This window comes from Atractosteus spatula, chromosome 14, assembly GCF_055471065.1.
Source record: "Atractosteus spatula isolate fAtrSpa1 chromosome 14, fAtrSpa1.hap1, whole genome shotgun sequence".
Classification (NCBI taxonomy): Eukaryota; Metazoa; Chordata; class Actinopteri; order Semionotiformes; family Lepisosteidae; genus Atractosteus; species Atractosteus spatula.
The window spans coordinates 38,105,713-38,128,394 of record NC_142719.1 but is presented as its reverse complement, the minus strand read 5'-3'; the positions used below and the strand labels follow the sequence as shown (position 1 = coordinate 38,128,394).

At 35.7% G+C, this 22,682-nt stretch overlaps 1 protein-coding gene across 1 annotated transcript in view; it reads right to left on the bottom strand.

Annotated features, from left to right (window-relative positions):
- Nucleotides 1–5,242: 5,242 nt before the first annotated feature.
- Nucleotides 5,243–22,682, bottom strand: part of glra1 (glycine receptor, alpha 1) — a 54,182-nt gene continuing 36,742 nt past the window's right edge. The window contains exons 7-11 of the mRNA XM_088933087.1: nt 22,398–22,480; nt 20,173–20,310; nt 16,575–16,789; nt 15,003–15,149; nt 5,243–5,752 (exon numbers count right to left, since the gene is read on the bottom strand). Of these exons, the coding sequence (XP_088789213.1) occupies nt 5,465–5,752; nt 15,003–15,149; nt 16,575–16,789; nt 20,173–20,310; nt 22,398–22,480 (871 nt within the window). The 3' untranslated portion in view covers nt 5,243–5,464. The remainder of the gene's footprint in view (nt 5,753–15,002; nt 15,150–16,574; nt 16,790–20,172; nt 20,311–22,397; nt 22,481–22,682) is intronic.

The following is a 22,682-nucleotide window of genomic DNA, read 5'->3' as shown; positions in this document are numbered from 1 at the left end:
ATGTTATCTCAGTACTTTCATCTCAATTTCCTAATTGATCCAATTTTCAGAAATAAATGCTTGTTTCCCTAATTGGTTGCAAACTGCAAAGCTCCAAGCTCTATGATTATGGTCTTCTAGGACGGGAGGTGCCCATTCCACTTGGGTTAATTTTGCTGTTCACAGCAGTGTGGGAAGGCTTGACAAGACCTTGATAGCAGAATGAAGCACATATGGGTAATTGCTGAAATGTTTTGTTAACTGATGTTTTCTTGTGTATATGCATTTTTTCTCCTTCTGGGTTGAGATATTCCATTTCCATTTTACTGGATAGTACGGCTTTTATAGGAATCTGCCATGATTTAGTTTGACTTGAAGTGTACTTTATATTAAAACCCAAGGAAATTACTCATTACCTAATTGTGATGCATTCAAAACAGCAGCATTGTGAAGCATTACCATTTAAGACAAAGGCTGTGAAGATGTATTTCTAGACTTTGCAGAAGTCTGAAACTGTAGAATCCAGGTGCTTTGTAAAATTGCTGCACTTCCTTTCACCATCTAGCTTTCACCTAACTAGGTGGACCAGGCAGTTTTGATGAAGATCCGTCTAAAAATGCAGTAAAACCGCACAGCAGCCTCATGAAAAGCACTGACAGTCCAGCTGGGAACAGCAGTTTCCAGTTAATAAAATCTTATAATGGCTTGAAAATGTGCTATAAATCTCATGCTCTCTCCTTGGTATGATTAATTCCAGTATCTTGCTACCATGTTGGCTAAATGTGGGATTTTAATTTTTCAACCTCACCTTTTCATTAAAAACCCTCCAGGCTGGAAATAGCTTGTGATTTCCTACAGTATACACAACTGGCCTCATCTCTCCATGCATAAAGAACTGAGAGGAGGAGCTTGCAGGTCTTCTGCTCAAGAGTCAGCTGCACAATCTGGGCCATTTGTCACGCAGGACATCACACAGTAACACACAGGTGTGACCAGGACCTTGTTAGCCAGGCTCATCATTTTGATTTATTTCCGTCCACCTGCTTCTTTTTGGCCGGCGATTGAGAATTCTCAGCGGTTTTACTCCCCCTCCCCGAACCGACCTTTTATGTTCACGTCGGACAGGTGCGTCGCTAGCTGAGGTTAAAGAGAAAATCAGATTTTCATACACTGAGGAATGGGTTTCTGTCAAAGCATTCATGTTCCACTGGCTTCAGATGTCAGCTATAAAGCAATTCCCCTCCCAGCGACGTGACTGAGGGGGAATGGGTGGAAGATACCACCTCCACAGCAGAAGAGCCTTGTACAGTATGTGACTGGCTTGGTTGGGTCATGGAAAAACGAACGTGATACAGACAGCCCTTTGTGGTTCATAATCCACAAACATAACTGGCATACTACACTTCTGAGAGCATGCTGACTGGCAAATTAGACTCAGCTTTGCAGACAGAAAAGGGCCTGCTGCTTTCTGGCTAAGAAACGGGAATTATTTTAACAAGGGAAGAGTTTTCTCGCTCACTGCGCCTAATTCAATTGGTGTGAACGTCACCACTGTGATCCTCTTAAATTATTAAAACGGGAACTTAAATTTAAGCACTAAGGATGATAAGTGCCAGATCCCATTCACTCAAATTGTCACTGTGGATATGGGTGAGGAACTGATAATTTAAGTGTAATTCACAACATATTCTTTCTTTTAAATTGCCATACTTCTGTATGTGTGTAAAAGACAAATCAATTAAACAGGATAAAATTGTCTCATGGCTGTGACATTAATTCATTCTGTGTTTTGTTTTGGTCCACAGAAATACAAGTTCATACAAATGTCATAAGAACCATAAAATTAGTTTAAGCCAGCAGCATTTTCTTAAAATTGTTTCAGCAAAATTATGGATATGCATGTGTATATTATACAGATACAGTAGCCACCAAATCCAAATATCAATACAGTTAATGAACTATAGCCAGATATAGATTCAGCATGAAAATCCAGACATATTGTCAATGTTTTGATAAAATGCATATCAAAAACCAAAATCTTGTAGATACTCAAAAACGGGTAAAAGAATTTTTCAGAAAACATTTAATTTTAATTAGAATTGGCATTATGACATATTTCAATAAATATTCAGTTATATACAGTTACAGCAGAAATTTTACATTCCTTTTTTTCTTCAGTTTGCTCACATATTGTACAAGCCAAAAATATCTGCCATTGTTTTAAATATTACATCCATGCAAAATACTCAATGTTTTCCAGGTTTATAATTAAAAAAAAAAATTGGCTTAACTTTGCCAGCACCCAAGGTAATTTACTTGCTTGGATTATGGCAATTAGCAAATTCTGCACTTTGTGCCAACACACTATATAAGCAAAGAAAAAAAAATTAAAAAAAGATTTAAGGCCATACCAATCTGTGCAAAAAAAACATTGAATTAAATTCAAAATGATCTTTTTTTGTCCTTCAGGCTTATTTTATTTAATGGTTTTCATGTGTTTTTATCAATGCTTTATTTCCATTATTATAACTGGAACTGGGAAATGATTATAAATTCAAATGTTTACCATTTCCTGGATGTTCCAATTAAAGTGTGCCGTCAAACTGAGTTTGTGAACCAGGAAAAGAAATGAAAAGCAGGGAAAACACACATTAAACAGAACAGTAATGCATGCTTATTTTCTCAGTTAACTATTGTGCCTGAAGAACTGTTATCGAATTTTTGTAACATTAATACAACCCATTTTTCCTTCTGATTTTAAATGAAATTCTAAGTCTCATTTATTGCACACATTCTCATCCAAAGCCTTTATGAATCGCAGTTCGCTGATAGCAACACAAGACTTATTGTTCTACAAAAAACGCATTTCAATTTCAGCCCTTCCCTTAAGACGGGTTCCAATTTATTGCCAACAGGTTCATTTTAACTGTTTATATGTCCTCAACACATATACAATATATCTAAATATAAGGTCCTTTCTGTATATTTACTTTTTGAAAAACAGCTTTATTATTAGATTTGTACTACTCCCAGCAACACTGCATAGCATTTGGAACAATCCTTTTTCCTGCAGTGAGAAACTGCAGTTTAGTGACTCTCTACCTAGATGTTCATAGAACTATGTTAAAAATTGCAACCAAAGCCTTCTAGAAAATTCATTTTCAAGCATACTTGGTACACGGAAAACAAACTTTCAATTTGCTACGTATGAGATGTATTATGAAATTTTTGACTCAGTGAATATTTAACACACATTGAGGCACAGGATGAATTTTTCTCTGAAAATGAGAGAGATGAATAATGCATGCTTTTGTTAAAAGTGTAATGGAGTATTCCATGACATTGCATATCTTTAATTTTTGGGTGCATTTTGGTTTGGTTAATGCAAGAACTACCCAGCCTTCTTTTTTTATGACAGGGTTACTTTCCAATGTGGCAAAAAACCGTTTAAGAAATGTTTCAATTGTGCAACCTTACAAACGTTTACGACAGCATTACCAATAATTAGACTTTCATTTTTTTCTGTCTTTAATTTAAAAATACCATGCTATGCAGGAATTCAATACACATAGAGATGTCTCTCAATTAGTACAAAACCAATACATACTCAGGTAAAGTTAATTGTCAAATGTATGAAATTAATACTTGATAAATGTAATTTATCAGAACAGGCTATGATCATGATTATTTATTTTATAAGCTAAAAAGATTAACATATACTAGGATAATGCATGTTTACTTTTTATAAGGGAGGACAATTCTGTACTTTCTTCCAAAGTAGAAAAACAACAAAATTCTAAACATGATCTTTTAAAACAAAAAGGTATAGATTATCTTTTCATCTTTTTGCCATTTTTCACCTACATTTTCCCAACAGAGGAAGACAATGAGGGTAGCTAAACAAGATCTTTGGTTTGAAAAAACAAACAAAATTAATAATTTGGCAATAGAAATTGCTTTACAGTCTAAGCTAATATTTAAGTGCTATAAACTTAGGCATTGCTCAGTTTTATTGTCCTAAATTAGACGTCTATCTATAAAAAGAGATGTGTAAGATGTGATAATGCCTCCTATGTGAGTGACAGGTTCAAGTAAATCTTAAATCACTTAAGGACACTAAGAGTATGAATGAGGCATTCAGAAAAGTTTTTTTGAGCCAGGATTTCAGCTTAATACCTGGCTTTTGATGAAAATGAAATATATACATAACATTTCAACAACATATTGCATATGATCCCATGCATAGCTAAAACATTAGTGCTTTTTTTTAAAGTGACAATGTTAGAAAAGGAACACATTAAAAAGATGCAAATTTCAATTATTCACTTTTTTTTCAGTCCATTAATCAGAATCTTAACTTCTAACCTTTTAAAAATGAAAAGATATGTCTGATACAATAGAGAGATATCACTTTAAAGTTGTGATTCAGAATCTTTCAAGGGATAAAATATATAGCAGATGTATACATGAGACATATGTGTTGTGCCAATCATGTACAAACACAAATATGTGAATACCTCTAATTTTAAATCATTGCTGCAGATGTGTTAGCTGGGTTTATTTTGTTAAGAAAACTATACAAATATCATTTCTGTATTATGTGAACTTAAATCTGTACAGCGTAATGCTTATGAAATAAGTATTAACTACAAGTAAATGGGTTTGTCCTGTATACAATTGATCCGATCCGGGATGTTTATACATCCTTAACTGTAAATTTGGTTTCATCCTGGCATATTTCATCATGGCAAAGAACTGGCACAGGATTTAATGTACAAAGAAAATGAAACAACAGTGAGAATGCAAAAAGAAGCAGCCAGTATCTCACAAATACGCCCTATCTTTGATCCACCTTTGTCAAGCCTCCATTACTATCCTTGGTGTTCATTAGAAGCCTCAGGCATTCTTCCTGGCTCCTAGCCAGCAATTGAGGGATGCATTTACAAGTGCCAATAATTTGAAACAACAAAGCAAATTTCCATACATGGGGTAACCAGTCTTTCATACTTTGTATCTTTTCATTGCTGGAAGCACCAAACCGCTCTTTAAAATGCCTAAATCCAGTAGCCTAGCGTCGAAGAAATAATAGTTTGGATTTTTCTGAATAGATATATAATATATTACAGAGCTGTAGTTTTTGCCCTTTAATTCTGGGTTTGCAGGTTTTTTTTCCTTGCGGTCGCAAGTGTCTTGGAAGAGCCTTCCCTTTGCAACATTTTGCTTCCTCCATATTGAAGTCCTCTGATTTGTCAGTTAGAAGTCTTATATTTGCAAGGTCTTTTTTTCATTTTTTCTTTTTTTTCTGTAAATATATTGCCACATTCATATTTCATGCATTTTACTGCATTGCTATTGCACAGGTCCGGATTTATCCAGGAGAAACAAACAAACAAAAAAAAAAGTTAAATTGATAAATATTTTGAACTTCCTCGCCAGCGCCACCGCCGCCAAAAGCATTCTCTCCGTTGGCCGCGGGAAGAGGTTTCTACTGCTTGTGGACGTCCTCGCTGCGAATGATCTTGTAGATGATCCAGTAGAAAATGTTAAAAATGAGGAATACCAGGGGGAAGGCTACGCGGGAAACCGTGTCAATTCGCTTGGCGCGACTGATGAAAAGCTTGCGCATTTCCTCGATCGTCTTCTCGGGGGGGTTGGCCGAAGCAGGGGCGTTGTTGTTGTTGCCTTTGATGGAGATGCCGTCCTTCGCTTGCAGGCACGCTGGGCCCATACCATAGGCAGCGAAACTGAAGCGGCCTTCCCCAGCTTCATCCTCCTGCAACACAGCCGAATATTCAATCTGTTAGGGATCAAAAATTCATTATCCGTTTTTAACCTCTGCGCACATCGGAAATTCACACAGCACATATTTTCCTAAACGACGGCGCCCCAAAACATTTTTAAAAAATATATGCAAGTCCTGATTCTTTTCTACTGAGCACGTATGACACACATTTGGGAAATTTCATTATAACCTGATAGAAACGGACGTGGGCGTCACCGAAAAAAAAATTATACGCATTGTGGAATGCTGAAAACAAAATGCTTATTTCTACAGATAGATGTTTTTGGACATGCACTAAATCAGGTACTTATTGTGCCAAGATTCCAGTGTCCACTTTTGCATTTAATGTGAGATAATGATCAGAAGGCACTCAATTGTGCCAAAGAAAAAAGGTGCCATTGAGACATCGCAATATGATAACGTGGCCAACCTTAGACCACCAGGACTACGCACAGCTGCTCATAAGGGCTTGGGGTAAATTAAAATATTCAACCTATGTGCCAACCTCAAACTCCAAAGCCAAAATCTGAGGTCAGCTATCCTTTGAGAAGATGTCGGAATCCTGAGGCAAATGAAAAAGGTTTTGTGAACTGACATGTTAGGAATGTTTAATTGGCAGGTGGATATCAGTTTTGTTTTAATTTGTACCTAGTTTAAGAAGGGTGAAATCGTTTGATTTCATCAGAGGATGCTTATTAGTCAAGCTGCGGCTTTGATGCTTTAAAAAAGGCAAAAGAAAAGATTGGGTTTCCTTATTGGTCTCAACTGAATTACGGTTCTAGCCGTAGTTGGAAACTGCATAAAACCTACAACACTCATAAAATGCCTTATTTGTAGCATTTGATAATTCATATTTAAATGAAAGGTATAATGATAAAGTGTTTCCCTTTGTAGTGACGTATTATGGTATTACATTCCTATTCTTTTTTGCTTAAATCTAAATTTTAGATTAAAAAAAACTTGAATGTTTGCTCAATCCAAAGCCAACAATGTGAATGGCATTCCTAAATGCCATTTTATGTGTTTAAAATTCAGATCACATGTGTGGTAGTAGGTATGCAAAAAAAACACTATCTTTTTTTACTAAATTAAGGATCTTCTCTTTCTGCAAGTCAGATCCATTTTTAGATACATTGTCCTCTCTCTGTCCTTGTCTTTATGCCTTCCCATTTATAACTGTTAAAGTACCAGCGACGATGCCTGCACACATACAAACAGAGAGGGCTTTACTTGTGTGCTGCTAGTGTTTGTGTGAGGAAATGGAAAGTTGGGATTTTTGTCCCTTTTCTGTCCTTCATTCACACAAGCTCTCCATTTATAACTATTAAGGATGCTCTACTTTCTGCGCGCACACCGTGATGGGAAGTCATAAAGAGGAGTAAAACCTCCATCTTTATGTTCTTGCTTTCATCATCTAAACCTGATACTTTGTTCCCCCCTCCACTAATTAAAACCCAGAATTAATGCTGTGTCAGTTTCAGATCCCCGCCTTTCAAAGGTGCAGAAACAAAACACTGCCTTTCACATTGCAGTGGAAAGTAATTCACATTTTGGCATTGCAGTACGGCTCCCTTTCCCCTTTGCAAGGAAGAGGGACAGAGTGAGGGAGCACCTTGTGCAACACTGTCTCTCTCTGCTGCTTCATCCATCAGGGTTTTAAGTTACGACTAATGCGCTGGTATCTCTGACTGTGCGAGTTGATTAATGGCAAAGGTTAGAAGGAGTTTTAATGAGAATTATTTTATTTTTGCTTGGAAGCTATTGAAGCATGTTATCATTTAAGCAGTTAAATGCACACGACAGAGGGAACTGAACTTATTTCCTGGTTCATGCCTTGTTCTTTTTGATTCTTCTTCTGGTGTGCAATACTTTTACTATAAAAAATAATGCCGGAGTCTGATTTTCTGCAAAAGTTTGTACGAAACACGGTACAAAAGAAGTACGTTTTTTATTCCTGTCAAAGCACTGCTCGAATGTATTCATATACATAGTTATTGTAATAACGTAATAATTTCCCTACATACATTCTTTTGCATCTTCTCTGTATTCATGTTTTAGTAAATTGAGGGTTAATTAGTAATTGGCATCATCAGTTACAGGCAATAAAACATGGGTGTTGCTGAATGTGAATACTGGTGTGTCTCCTTTTGGTCTCTTTGGATATTCACTGGAAGTTGTTGCAAAAAGTTGTAAAATCCTGTCAATGATTTTGTCAGAATGTCTACATCATGGAGCAACAGATTTGTGTTTTTTAACTTAGCAATTTAGTTATTGAACTTAGTGTGTATTTTTTTTGACAAAGTAAGGTAACACTATGTACTTAAGAAACTGAAGGCTGTCAAATATGAAATATTGAATACAAGCGATAGAAGGTATAGATATTGAGGATTTATGTGAGCTAGAACAATGGCTGATCTTGGATATAAACTGATTTTTGGCTTGTGTTTCTGATTGTTTCAGGTATCTGGTTTAAACTGATTTTAAGTAGTCATTACAATTCCATTTGTTTCTGTATTTGTTTCTGTATCCTCTGTTTTGCAGGATGTTACAAAACCTGCTCAGTTAATCTTTTTGGGTCCTTTTTGATGGTATTTCATAAAATGTTTCAAAAAAACATAATTATGAACTTAATTCATTTGTCTTCAGTTCAGATGATCTGTGGTAAAATATTTAAAATCAAATTTATGATATACATTTAAATAAATATGTCAATATGAAACCAAACCACATTTAAATTTAAAGAAATGTGTCAATATGAAACCAAAATCATCATAGTGATTCTTATCACAGGATACAGCACGATATGATGAAACTGGAGCATTTTCAGTCTTAATTGGGGTGTTTGTAGCTAATGAAAACCAAAACAAAGAGGCCAGAAATGCTAGAAAATGAAACTCAAACAAAATAATAATCAAAAGTAAAACTGAAATGATACTAACATTGAAAAAGTAATTGCTTTACCAACTGAGTTAACAGGGAAATAAAGGTAAGCCAAATTAGGCAAACCCAAAGTACAATTAAGCCAGGGCACCAGGGTGTGCACCCATGTTCTTACTCAGAGAATGGGATTCAGACTATGGTAAACATGTGGGAATATCCCTGGGAGGTTTGTGTCATGGAGAGAATCCCACAGCCCACAACTGAAATGTGAAGGAGTCCCAACACCACAATAATTCTTAATAGACTTCTGGTGTATGGAGTAGTGGTCTTCTTTTGTGCACGATACATGTAGGTTAATTTTAATTTTTTTAATTAGGCATAATGTTTTTTTACAACACTAGAAATCTATGCTTACTCAGCACTGTTGACCAAAGATATAATACTTTCTTACCTTCCACAATTTTTAAGTGTCTGCGCTACGCGATATGAGCTAAATATTAAAGATGACCATTTTATTTTTAATTTACTCCTATTTAAATCTGTATTCTTTTTCCTCGTCTCGTCAGCTTCCAAGGAGAGACACATTGGAAGACCGCATCAAAAAAAAATTATTTTGCTAGGTTCTATTTGCCCCTGAAGTAACATTCATCTCTAATGAGCTTATTATCCTATATCAATCAAGGGCTTTTCCCTAATGAGCTCTTGTCATTGCGTAGCAGGGTAACGGACTATGAAGTCAAAAGGGTATAGTATTAAAATACCTCTGTGCTGTCACACTAAAATGCCTGGTTTGTTTTGACGAAAAAAGTAACATCTGATCTCCAAAGTCTTTTCAACATATAAGACTGTTGTGCTCATCCTTCCTCTGCATAGCACTGTCCTCTCTCTCTAATTAATGTGAATGCAAAATGTCTGTCTGTGTGATATACTGTATACTGCATTTAATGCAATGCTTTCTATTTAAGAAACTGATTTATTTTTATTTTGGGTGATAAAAGGTTAAGGAAAATACCCAACTAAAATTATTTTTTGAAAACAATAACTGATTAGAAAGCATGAAAATATATGCCTTCAATTTTAAATATTGAAAAAATACATTTATACATTCTTTGAAAACAAGAAAGTCTCTACATCAAGTATTTCCCCGTTTTGATTCATTGCAGCCCATACCATGCAGCTCCTCACTTTTACCATAAAATCTGTTTCAAATTCAGCCAGCTTCTTCTATCATTAAGTAGACTTAATTGCTGAGTTGAACTTCAAATGGTATATAAAATCAATATGCATTTCCAATTATAGAAATTTGTCTTAATAGTAAAAGAATGATCACTCTTCTTTGCATTAATAGACATTTGTCCTAGTAATCAGAGAATGATTAGTCTCCTTAGGAGAAATTTTGACAGGCACTTTTCTAAATGAGTGAGTAATAATTCACATATTGATGCATTTGTAATGGTATTGAAGTTCCAAAGGAACAGGTAAAACCTTATAGTTTAGTGCTTTTTAATGAATAGATTTATTGTGCTAAATTTTCTTCTTCAATGGAGAGTTCTACACAGAATTTTCACCTGAGTGTGTCATTCTGCTGCTCTGCAATCCTTGATTATCTAGAGTCATGAACTAACATTTGGTATTTTTATTTCCATTTAAACCAGTGGTTCAGCTTCCTTCAACAAAAAGAGGATTTTTGCCTATTGTTGTTAGGGTGCAATGCGCACTGCACTCCAGCTGGGGGGGATATATTCACTACTTTGCAGCTAAAATCTTTTCCCCTCCTAACAAACCCAGCCAGTAAAATCCACATGATCTGTTTTAGAAATAACAGAATTCCAGTTTTATTATTAAGGCAAAGATCGGACAGGAGCTGGGATTGTTGATTGACTGATATCTTACAAACCCTCTTATCAAGAGTTGCTCCCAAGTGAAGCCAAGGCTATCAATAAAGACCAAAGAGGTTAATTTAAAGATGGATGGTGCTGCTTCTACAAAGTTGGCTGTGGGAGGCGTTTTCTCTCTGTGCCATACATTCAATATTAGCTGTGGCTAAAGACTTTTTTTGTATTCCAGGATTAAGAATCCATGGGAATTGGAAAAAGAATCCAATAGCGGATGTATATGTAATGCAATACCATGCCTTAGAGACGCTTGATTAAATTTGTTCAAACAGTTAAATGGATTCCTCAAGAAGACATGAATAGCCAATATTTGCAGTGGATCTGGGTAATACCCCTATTTGGCAGTCCAAATTGAAACCATTTTTCTTATGAACACATTCATGTTTTGGTACAAGGCCCTAAGCAAATAAGAACAAAAATGTAGACTGCTCAATTCTAATGTCTATTTAAATATTTTCTGGTAATAAAGTATATTTTGTTTTCCTTAATTGCTATTGCATAAAGAAACACAACGTATCACTGCTCAATAAGGAAGATGCATCAATTATTATTAAAACATATGATACAATACCTTGTAAAAGCCTAATTAAAATCAAAAGGGACCAGGAGTCTGTATTAACAGCAATAACTAAGCTTGTGTTTCAAAGATTCCATTTGTTTGAACCAATGTTGTCAGTGTTCATGGATTCTCCTGGAGTCCCCCAGGAACAGAAGACTAATCTGCCTTCACCTGTAACAAGCAACACTGGAGGATTTGGGATTTCCAAAATTGGACTTAGGATTCATTCCAAGCTTTTTACTATTTTAATCACCATAAAAAAGGAACGTGTGACTTTCGAATGCTCACAAAATAGCGATACAGAGCTCAGAAAACGCCAGCCCTTTTGTTGTCAGTCCCACTAATCTTTTGAAATGAAGGCAAATTTGGAAAACTGAATAGAAGCTATTTGATGTAAGCAATGTATACATGTAAATTCATATTCTGGGTCAACAAAGTCAAGGAACTGACCTGCAAATAATGGTGTGGACTTTGATTTTGATGTGTATCAGTGTTTAAGAGTCATAACCCCTGTGACAGCCTCTCTGAGAAAAGGAACATTAGGACCATTCAATACCATAATAATATGTCATACCATTTATTTGTATGATTTTTATGTATACACAAACCTTGGAGCTATGCAATGCCAGATTTCTTTATAAAGCAATGTATTGCAATTTAGGCTAAACCATTTTTAAAGAAGACACAAACGTTAAATTTAACTTTGTAATAAAATAAAATTAATAAAACATCTGATATCCACATGTTTAGCCATATCTTGGGAATTAACTAACATTATATTTGAAAACAGTGTAAAGAAAAATTAGTCACTGGCTGGATAATTGAAACTTGTTCGTTAAGATACACAGTTTAGGACGTTTTCGCTTTTATTTTCAGTCAGCTGACTCAACACTATAATAATGCTTTATGGGGCCCTGCTTTAATGTTGATTAGTTTTGTATAATGCTGATTGCTTATTTTGCTCCAAAATGGCACACTGTCAGGGAACACTTTGAAGGCGTTTTGCAGCTCCATTCCATTTCTGATCTCCAGGAATATAGCTATTTAAGCAACCAAACGTTTGTGTAGGTGAAGAACAATTATTTTATTTTTTGAGCACCTATGTTTTCAATCCCTTTGTTGTCATCATATTTCTGAAAACCGGAAACAGGGTCTGCCCTGGTGAAAATTTGCAACAATCCCTGTATGCGTTCAGTGTTGAAGTTGAGCTTGATTCCTGTTTTAATGTGTTTAATGAGTTCAAATAAACTGATAAAGGAAATGCAATCCAAGACTTTTTGTGCTGCCAGTATGTTAAAATGCATCACCAAGAATCAATTATGCTTTTCCATGTTCCTATGTTAATCTGCATGATGGGAGAAAATCGTGACATTTTTGCTCAATCTCAAGAAAAAATGTATACCTTCAATATTATACATAATCTTGGATCATAATTTCATATTGATTATACTAAACAGGGACTGACAGTAATCCATAATACCTAAATGCTAAGGAAACTGTCCTGAGATAAAATCTGTTTTCTAAAAGTATGTAATGATAAGAAATTAAATACATCTGCAAAAAAATTAACATAATAATATTACAATTGTTGGATGGGAAGAATAGTAGATTAATTTTGAAATATGGATTCTCATTTCTCAAGTCACAAAGTAAAATCATAAATGTGCATTCTCCCAGCACAAATTAATAAACTGTTTAGTTGTATGCAAGTGAAATATTTAATTGCATACCTTGCAGGCCTATTTATTCATTTAATTAAATTGGGAAACAACAGAAATGAGCACCGAAATTCTTATCAAGAACAATTCTATGATCTCTGCTTTTATGTACCTCATGTGGAGCATTGCACAGTCCTATTATAATAGAAAAATATGTTCATTTTGCCTAAGTCCATTTTTAAAAGTGCACTGATATTAAACATGTTCGGTTCCTGTCAGAGGATTTACGGGAGGAAAAAAAGCTTGTGCAAGAAAGATAATGATCCTCAGCATTTAATATTTAGTTATATTATTTTTTTTTAAATAAAACACAATATGATGATGTAGAAATGGTCCCCCATTAAATTAAAAAGGACTGTAAATGTGTTTTAACACAAACTTAAATTATTAATAAAGAATGAGTTGTGTGTGCTGTGAGTGCAGCAAACTGATTAAGGTTATAAATCAAGTATGTGAGAGGAATTTAGCAGTTCATGCATTAACAAACATCGACTATGGGTCTTTATTTCAGTGATCTATAACCTCTTTCAACTTACAAAGTCCCAGTGTTTCTTTATGTTTATTTCTCCTCACTGAACTCACACAAGATTGAGCTTGATTCTTTTTGCTTGTTGAAATCAAAGCCATTAGCAGGGTTGACTTTGACAATGTATGAGGAGATGGGTTGCTGAACAAATTCAAGTGTAAAAATCATTCAGGACACATTTGTCTTTCGAGTGGGTGTTGTCGGAGCTGTGACAGATTTGTACCTCTGTTCCAAAATGTTATTTGCTGTACTGTTTAAAAAGTATTGACACTGAAATAGATGCAGGTTCATTGTGCGTGAGGTTTGCTGGATGCATTGATTTATTACCCTGCTGCTGCTGGTAATTGCAGTGCAGGAGACACAGAAATGATTAGCCCCTGAATTAATTCAGCAGTTTTAAAAACACTCAACAGTAGTTTAATTTCTGTTTTTTAACTTTCAACATTTTTTCACCCTGAAGAGAAAACACTTTAGGTATTAATATTTCAAAGTAAATAAGTCTGACATGTCTTTTTTGACTTGATTGGTTCCTCCTTTGTACTGCAGTAAGAAAACCACGAAATTATTATTTTTTTCCTTCAAATAAGCTATAAGTGATTGCATTGCATTTTTTTTGTTAGCTAAGGTGTTTCTCTAAATGACAAAATCTTAAACTAATTGTGTCTGATGTCTTGCCTTTTTATAAAATGTTGTTTTTGTTTATTTATACAAGGCAAGTTTTCATGTAATGATAAGGAATTAAAAACACTGAAAAACACTTTTATTTGGGTGCTTAGAAGCTAATTGATCTTAGGATCTCATCCAGCCCTATCCTGAAAGAAATCAGGGTATCAGCTCCAAGAACTCCCACACAATCCTTTGTATAAAAAGCGCCTCCTGTTTTCAATTTTAAATGCACAGTTCTGTGCTCTTGTTCATGTTTTGCTGTTGAGGCCTTTATTAATGCCTTTGAAGATTCTGAATGCCTTAATCGGGAACCTTCATAGTCTTCACTGTTCAGGACTTTCAGTTCTACTCGGCTGTCTGAGCAGGACATCCCTTTAAGATTGGATATGTGCCTGGTCACACTTCTTTAGTGTGAAAAATGCTTTTCTTTTATCTTACAAAATCATATATAGAAAACCAGTATTTTAATTGAATGACGAAGCCTACTTTGAATCTCTAAGAATTCTAAATAAAATGCATACCTTCCTGCGTAAAACATATGCCGTTTTATAGTTGGAACTCACACAGGCATCTCAAATACTGTAAATCTGCAGCCTGTTTCTCCTCTCCAGTAAGCATTACAACTGCACAGTGTCTGCACTGGTGCAGCACTAGTATTACTGCATGCTGGAAATCACAGTTCTGCCAGCTTCTGCGGGTGTCAAAAGGACCAGGTGGAATCCAGAGCAACCGTTCTTTTTCTGAAGATCTGCCCAATCGGATAGTGGAGGCCCCCAAAAAGAGGACATCTCAGAAAACAAAACAGATGTACAGTATATGGCTTACAAGGACACTCTATTTGCACTCAGTACTTCCTCATTTCTTCAGACTTCCCATTAATCTGTGGCAAATAACAATCAGAGCAACAATGACGGAAAACCAGATGCAGACAGCGTCACGGAAAGGAGGCCTGTTTAAGCTCTCCGAGTGTGAAGGATGACTGAGTGAAGACAGTTACCTTGTGGTGCCTTCTCCTCCTTCGGAAACGCAGCAGCTCCTTGTGTTGCCGTGCAATAAAATTCACAGCAGCGTATTCCAGCAGGGCAGAGAACACAAAAAGCAGGCACACTGCCATCCAGATGTCGATGGCTTTCACATAAGACACCTAGGCCAGAAACACAGAACACAGAACACAGTTATTAAAAAGCAACCAACACTGGCCCGATGTAGGCCTCCTGCTACACTGGTTCATTGACATTAACCATCACAGGAGACCTCTGGAGTGGGGTGGATCAGGATGTGACAAACTGGTATCTTCTTTGATAGCATAATTCATCCCTCTCACGTTCTACACATAATGTGCGATTCAGCTGTGCCTTTTTGTGTGCTTTTGTCCACGTCAGTGACCTCAGTGCCTGTACCATGGCCTCTTGGAACATACTAAATGGAATTACACAAAGTACAACTCACAAAATAATGCTCAACCTACGAAAGAACGGTTGGACTGAATAGCTTTTTCATGAATTCCAAACTTTTAATTCGAACCCTAAATCTGAGCTGCTGCTATGGCACGTAAAATGGGATTTTGGAAACAGAATACATGCTGATTGAAGCCAGTAAATTGTGCAACATTAACTGCAGCTGTGGTACTGTATGTAAATTTTGCAAAAATAAATTTTGCATATCACGTTCGTTCGTCAGCAGATAAGTAAGCCCACAAATAACTTTCAGCTGAAATCTTTATAGCATGACAGGCCACTTTTGAATTGTAATCTGTAAAATGGTATATGTCCATTGAAGTCACAGCACTAAATATTTCATATGTGAGTTTAGCTCTCTCTCAGACCCCACTGCACAGTCATTCTGCTACAAAGAGCAGTGCATGCATCCGAGTTCAGCTGTAGAGCATAATCATTATTGTGACAGCTCAACTGCAGATGTACCATGGGTCACTTGCTCAATTTTCAGAGCACAAGAATCACTCAACACCGACAGAAATAAATGGAGGGAAACATCAGATCTCTCATAATCCCAGAAACGCAATACTTATATTCACTCTCTCTAGTATAGGTAGTGTCACTCCTGTCTTCAAATCTAGTCTGATCACCAATATTGACAATAAGGAAGAAAATATCCTGTTTGATCCAGGTATGATGCACTCATCGGTTGTGGACAGACTATGGGGATCCAAAGAATATTAAAAAAATTGCTCACCAGTTATTTGAATACCTTTTACTATTATGTGTATGATAAAAAACAACACTAACATTAAAGGAATCTAAAAATATTTTCTAAGAAACACACAAAAGGAAGACTGACAATGATACGAAGATCTACATTAAAAATCTTGGAACTGGATCTTTGATGCTTAAGAAATAAAGAAGGCTTATCTTAGAGGATTTCCTAATCATCTTACCGAGACATGTATCTGAATTTTCTACCAAAGTTTATCGCATTGCAACTTATCTGTTATATTCTGCTAGAGGTAGCCTGCACTTCTTGTATTAATTTGGGCAAGTCCAACCTATCCACTCTGATCAAACCAAATCAGGTTCCATTTTGACATGGTAACACATGTTATGCCAAGTACCTTAGGCAGAGAAGCCCTGGAGCCGGAGCTCTGAGTGGTCATAGTGAGGACAGTGGTGATACCAAGGCCGACGCGAGCTGGAGCAGCATCCATATTAATCCAGAAGGATACCCAGGACAGGATGACGATCAGGAGACTGGGGATGTACATCTGAATCAGGTAGTAGCCCATTTGCCTCTCTAGATGGAAACGCGCCTCAATGCAAGTAAACTTCCCTGTAAAAACAAAGATATAGTGTAATTGCAACATGAACCACCATCCACCCATTTTCTACCATCCACCCAATACCGTGCTGAAGGGGAGTCACCACCTATTCCGGCAAACAACAGGCGCCAGGCAGCGTACGTTCTGAATGGGACGCCAGTTCGTTGGAGGGCACACACAGACACAAACATGCACACGCCCTCACCAGGCCCAATTTTACGGAAGCTCATTAACCTACCAGCATGTCTTTGGACTGTGAATGGAAACGGGATCTAAATACGAACCTTATCGAAGGAAATCCTTGGTCACCTACTGAGGGCCTCTTACTTAAAAGTGAAAAGAAAGGACTTTTCTCAAAATTATAACACTTTTTTTTAGTTGTACTCTCCTTGAAAAAAGTTCAGTTTCAAAACATATTAAAATAAAAGTAAAATATAGTGAGTCCTGCTGATTTATTGTCACCAAATATTTTTTATTATAATTCAGCTTTTACTGTAGTTTCCTCACTAAACACTCATACCCTAAATCAAAGGTAAATTCCTATTCCTATTCCAATTCATTTTCCATTTGGCAGCTTCGTGCTGGGCAGTTTCCCAGAATTTTCTACTTGCTGTGAAATAACAAAACATAAACCTTTTCCAAGCCTAACCCTTTTGCAAGAGAAGCAATCCTCACATCTAGACAGATCTTTAAACAAGCCGTTCTCCTTCTGAAATGAGATTAAAAAAGGTCTTACTGAAAGCCCATTTTTAAACTTGCTTTCAACAATGGTTTCCATCAAAATATGTAATGAGGTCAGATACTTCACTTTCCCTTTTGTCCGTAGGATACACGTAAAACACCGCATAAAGCTAGGATGATGTTATATCTAATTTTGTTTAAGAAATGTGTAAATTTAAGCATTGGTTGGTTAAATACATTCAGCTATTTTCTATACAGATATAAGCCAATGCTAGGATTATTTTCCATACCTTCGGAAGAATTATTATTTTAATTATAATAATTCTTTCATTATGTTTTAATATCTTTGTACCACAGATTTAGTTACAAGATCAATAAGAGTATTTTATACTCAGTGTAGGAATAATGTAAAGAAAAGTACACATTTTTGTGCGAAACGATTGAGAGAAAGATGTCAGCATGTGTTTACACTTATTTTTCTTAAGTCTCCGTTTCCTGCCGTTTTATGCCAAATGTTTGTCAAACAACATTTTATACACAGTGAAGTAAAATAAAGGTACAAAAAAATCTGTCGCTTCATAAATTTAACATTTCATACTTTGTAATTGATGCTGTATTGATATATATAGCTTCTATTTTTTTAAGACACATTTAAGTCACTACTTTATTCGGCTCACTATCAGCAAAAAAGGGTGGCAGAGAGAAACTAGTTTTCCAGATAATCAGATTTGTCTCTGAAAAACAAATTACTGTGCTAATCTACAGCACAGCCACAATACACCAGCATAGTAATTAATATTCCAACATCATATAATTACTCCAAGGGGGGGAAAACACAAAGCAATTTCCTGTACAAGAGGGAATGGTGACTCCATTTTGTGGCTACACAGCTGTAGGAAACATACCCAAGGAATTTTCACTTCATACCGCAAATAATTAAACTTAATAAAATTGCCAACAATGACATTTTAATGCTCTTCTGGTGCTCAGTAGAGATTCAGCAGAGCATGTTACACAGAGAAGGAGCTAATGGAATGGCGGCTGCTTCAGACCATGGTGTAGGGAAAACACAATTCAACTAAATGGGGCTTCGTACCGCTGAGTACCAGCTAGAAAAAATCAAATAACATGTCGACAAGCTGGGGCAGCCAATTGTGCAGCTCACAGCTCATTCTTCAGGGTTCACCTTTGTGTTCCTGAGCAAGATGTTTCCCTTCAAGACAAGTAATGACAAGTTCTGTCATTTGCAACTACAGGTAACGTACTTCTGTAAAAGTACAGTAAGTATTTTGTTTGTCAAGGTCATTGCTTGTAATGGCTCCTTTGCATATTGGTATTTAACTGCATTTTTACAGTTTTGGAATTACACGAATATGAAGGCATTTGCAATGCTTCCTGTCATTTCTTATGTTTGCTGTTTATGCAATGTGCTGGAAATAATATTTCTGTGGGAAATCCAATTTTCAAGGACGTGATATTGTTTCAAAATGATTGCACTACACATTTCATATTTCTTATGAAAAAAAAAAACGTAAACTGAAGCAAGAGTGGCCCTAGGATGTTCTGAATTAGAAATGTATGCCTGCTAAGTAATGTTCATTGGTAACACAATAGAATGAGAATACCTTTTTTCATTAAAAAAAATTGAGCCTTCAGTTATTAATGACAAACACACTGAGGAAAATCTTTAATTGTATATTTTGGGCTTTGATTTGCCTCTGGATTTTTTCTAAAGCTTTTTTGCCAAGAAAAAAAAGAAGCAATCTGTTTTTTTTTCCCTGAATGTCTTCATTCCATGCCTATTTTAGATATAAAATAAACTGGCCTTCAGCACTTTTAAGTTTTATTTGGAGTGTAACAATTCCAGATTGGTACAGTAGTTGGATGAACAGATGGTTTTCAGTTCAGTTGATCAGATGATGGGTGAACACAATATGGCCTGTGTCTTTCTCCCCCAAGCTATCTAGTGACAATGTAGCAATCATTTGAGTGTTGAATTCTTTAAGACTCCATGTTGATTTTACTCTTTAGGAATTGATTCGCAAGTTACATTTCAAAGTGTTGGGGGGGGTTGTGTGACAAAAGATGGTAAATTAACATGTAGTGTTTACTTTCTCTTTTTTTAAATAGATATATCTGTACAATCTGTGTAACTTAATTTATTACTGATTGGAGTTATCGTTGTTCAACAGAATTAGTTATTAAAGGTTATTTTAAAATCTAGCTGTTTTATTTGTCTGTATCACATTATTTATCCATCCATTTATTTTCTGATGTCTTCTTCCTATTCCGGGTCGTGGGAGAGCCAAAGCTGATCCCAGCAAGCAGCGGGCGCATGGCAGGGTACACCATGGATGGGACACCAGTCCTCCACAAGGCAGACAGACACAATCAGAGACACGGACACACTCACACCAGGGACAGTTTTCACAGAAGCCAATTACCTTACCAGCATGTCTCTGGACTGCGGGATAAATCAGAGCACCCAGAAGAAACCCACACAGACACGGGGCGAGCATGCAAACTCCACACACACAGCAACCAAGGTCTGAAATGTAACTAAGGGCCCAAGTGCTGCGAAATAGAAATGCAAACCACTGTGTCACCATACCACCCTCACATTACACATGATAGAACAGTAACTGAAATTTTTAATTCATTATGTTAAGCCTCATTCCTATAACGCATGTTTAACGAAAGCAAAGAAGCAAACCTGTGTTGTAGTGCTTGGTGCAATCTCGCAAGTCTTTTTCTTCTTTCAAAATAAACTGAGGTAAAGTCAGCCCGTCTGCAACCTGCACAGCTCCTTTCTCATCCCATTCAAAGATTAGATCATTCATAGTGTATCCAACTAGCACAGGGAGACAGACAAAGACACAATGTATAAAACAGCTGTGTGAAACAATCTTCACTCTTCTTCCCAGCTTTTGACATGAATAAAGCTGAACATTAAGAATACAAACAAGTTGTTAAACTACATATTTATTCATGCTTTACTGTGGAACATGTAGAACACATTCAGTGTACGATGTTGTCTCTGTCTTTCAAACAGAGAAGGACCAGACAGGGGAGACAAATATCATTTACAGTATGTGAACTTCTGTGTTCTCTTAATGTACTGTAGTTAAATTGTCTGTACGTCTTATTATGAGAAATAATAGGAATGTTTTAGTGCTTTGTTGACAATACTTTATTTTACAAATATCTTAAATAGATATTGAGCAATTTTAAAATATTTTAAAAAGTAAGCATGATTGTTGCAGGGTAGGAAATGCAAAAAATGGCATATGAGAATATTTTTATTAGTGTCTTTAATTTTTTATATTGCTTCACCTCTGCATGTACTTTTAAAATGAATTATGTCAATTTTATTGACACATTATCTGGTTACTTCATGTGTTGCATGGCTGAAATGATGCAGAGAATAAGGAGAATTTAGCAATTACTTTATCTCAGGTTTTATATGTATATAGGAGGAATTATTATGAAAAAGGGTATAATTAAGTTTTCATAATGAGCTGCAAACTACAATACATGAAAACTTCATTCATAACATACTGTCATGGTCAAGTTTAATTCTTGAATATTTTGTTACCCTATTAGGTCATTATGATTTTTTCCTTTTATATTGGTTACTTAGTAAGTGTAAGTCATTTTCTTAGATATAAGATAGTTTGATAATTTTAGAAATAAAAATACCAATAAAAGTTACAAACATATTATAGTAAAGAAGGCATATATGTATAAATGAAAATTAAGCCATATTTATAGGTTCAACAGCCTAAAAGACACATGCTCATCTTCTCTTTGAGATAAGGGGCAGAGCTGTTAGAAAATATGAGAAAACACTGCACACCAAAACAAGTAATGCCCCATGTCTATCCATGTACACTGTCTTGCTGGCTCTGGTTTCTGTATTTATAATGTCTGAAACTCTGTCTTTTCCTACAGAGCTGGCAGCCTAGAATGTTTTGAGGAATAAATCAACTCTCAGACCCCTAAAATACTAACAACTGCAGTCCTACTGCATGCCTTTACATTGTTAGTTTATTCCTTTCATTTTTTGAATACGATTAAGCTAATAAAAGAGGAAAGCAAATAATGTTAACAATGCTAAAAGCTTTCCAGCAATATCAGCCTCGGAGTACAAATTACATATTTCAGATGTGAAAGCAATTTTCACTCACTGCATTATAGGCACAAAACAACTGAGAATATCAGCCTGATTTTCAAAAGATGCAAAACAAGACCAAGAATTCTTATTACTTTTATTAAGCCAGATTGAAGTAAATCATTTTATGTTGATACTTTAAACAGAATGAAGATGAATAAACAATGTTTGCATAAAAAGATTTGAAAATAAAATGAAATATGTGGTAACGAAAATTAGGCTTTTCAAATCATTTTCAGACTTGTTTTTTCTTCCTCAAGAAAAGGCTAGTGGCGAATCTCTTGACGGTCTAAAAATGAAAACCTGTGTTTGTGAGCTCTCATGAATAGAAGCTTACATTTCTTTCTACCTAGGGAGTCATGTTTAACAGTAAGAGATTATTTTCTTTCCAATAATTATATTTCTAGCAGATTCATATAAAAGTAAAAAACTGTGAGTCTAAAGGAAGATTTTTCTTTCTTCTAACAGATCTTTCATGTTCAGGAAATTGCCCTCAGAGCCACTGCTTTAACAATAAAACAGGCTAAACAGTTTCAAGGAATTGGGATTAGAAGATCTTATAAAAACAAAGGCCTGAAACAAGATGACAAAAGCTAAAAAAAAAGCAAAGCTTCCTAAAGCAAATCTCAGTCTAATGGTGCATCTGTTTGAAACTTCTCTAACTTCATTGCACTCTACATCATCCTGTCTTTCAGATAAACTGCACATACATCTCATATAAAGAAATAAAGAACCCGCCCCTGCTTTAAGGATAATGAAATACTCACAGCTCTCCAGCTGCATGATACAGGTCTGCACATCCATGGGGAAATTCTTCAAGTCCATGGGACAGGCAAGGATCAGTGTTATTCTGACAACAACAGGTTTTTCAGTCAGGTATCAAGAACTGACTAGGACCTTATCAAAATTCAGAGATCTTATCACTATACCAGAGATATACAATACGCAGCCACTACAGAATACAACTAAACACAATGTCTTTTTATTTACCAAGCACATTTAGGTATTCACACACTCACCAGCAGAGTTACGATATTTACTTTATAGATATT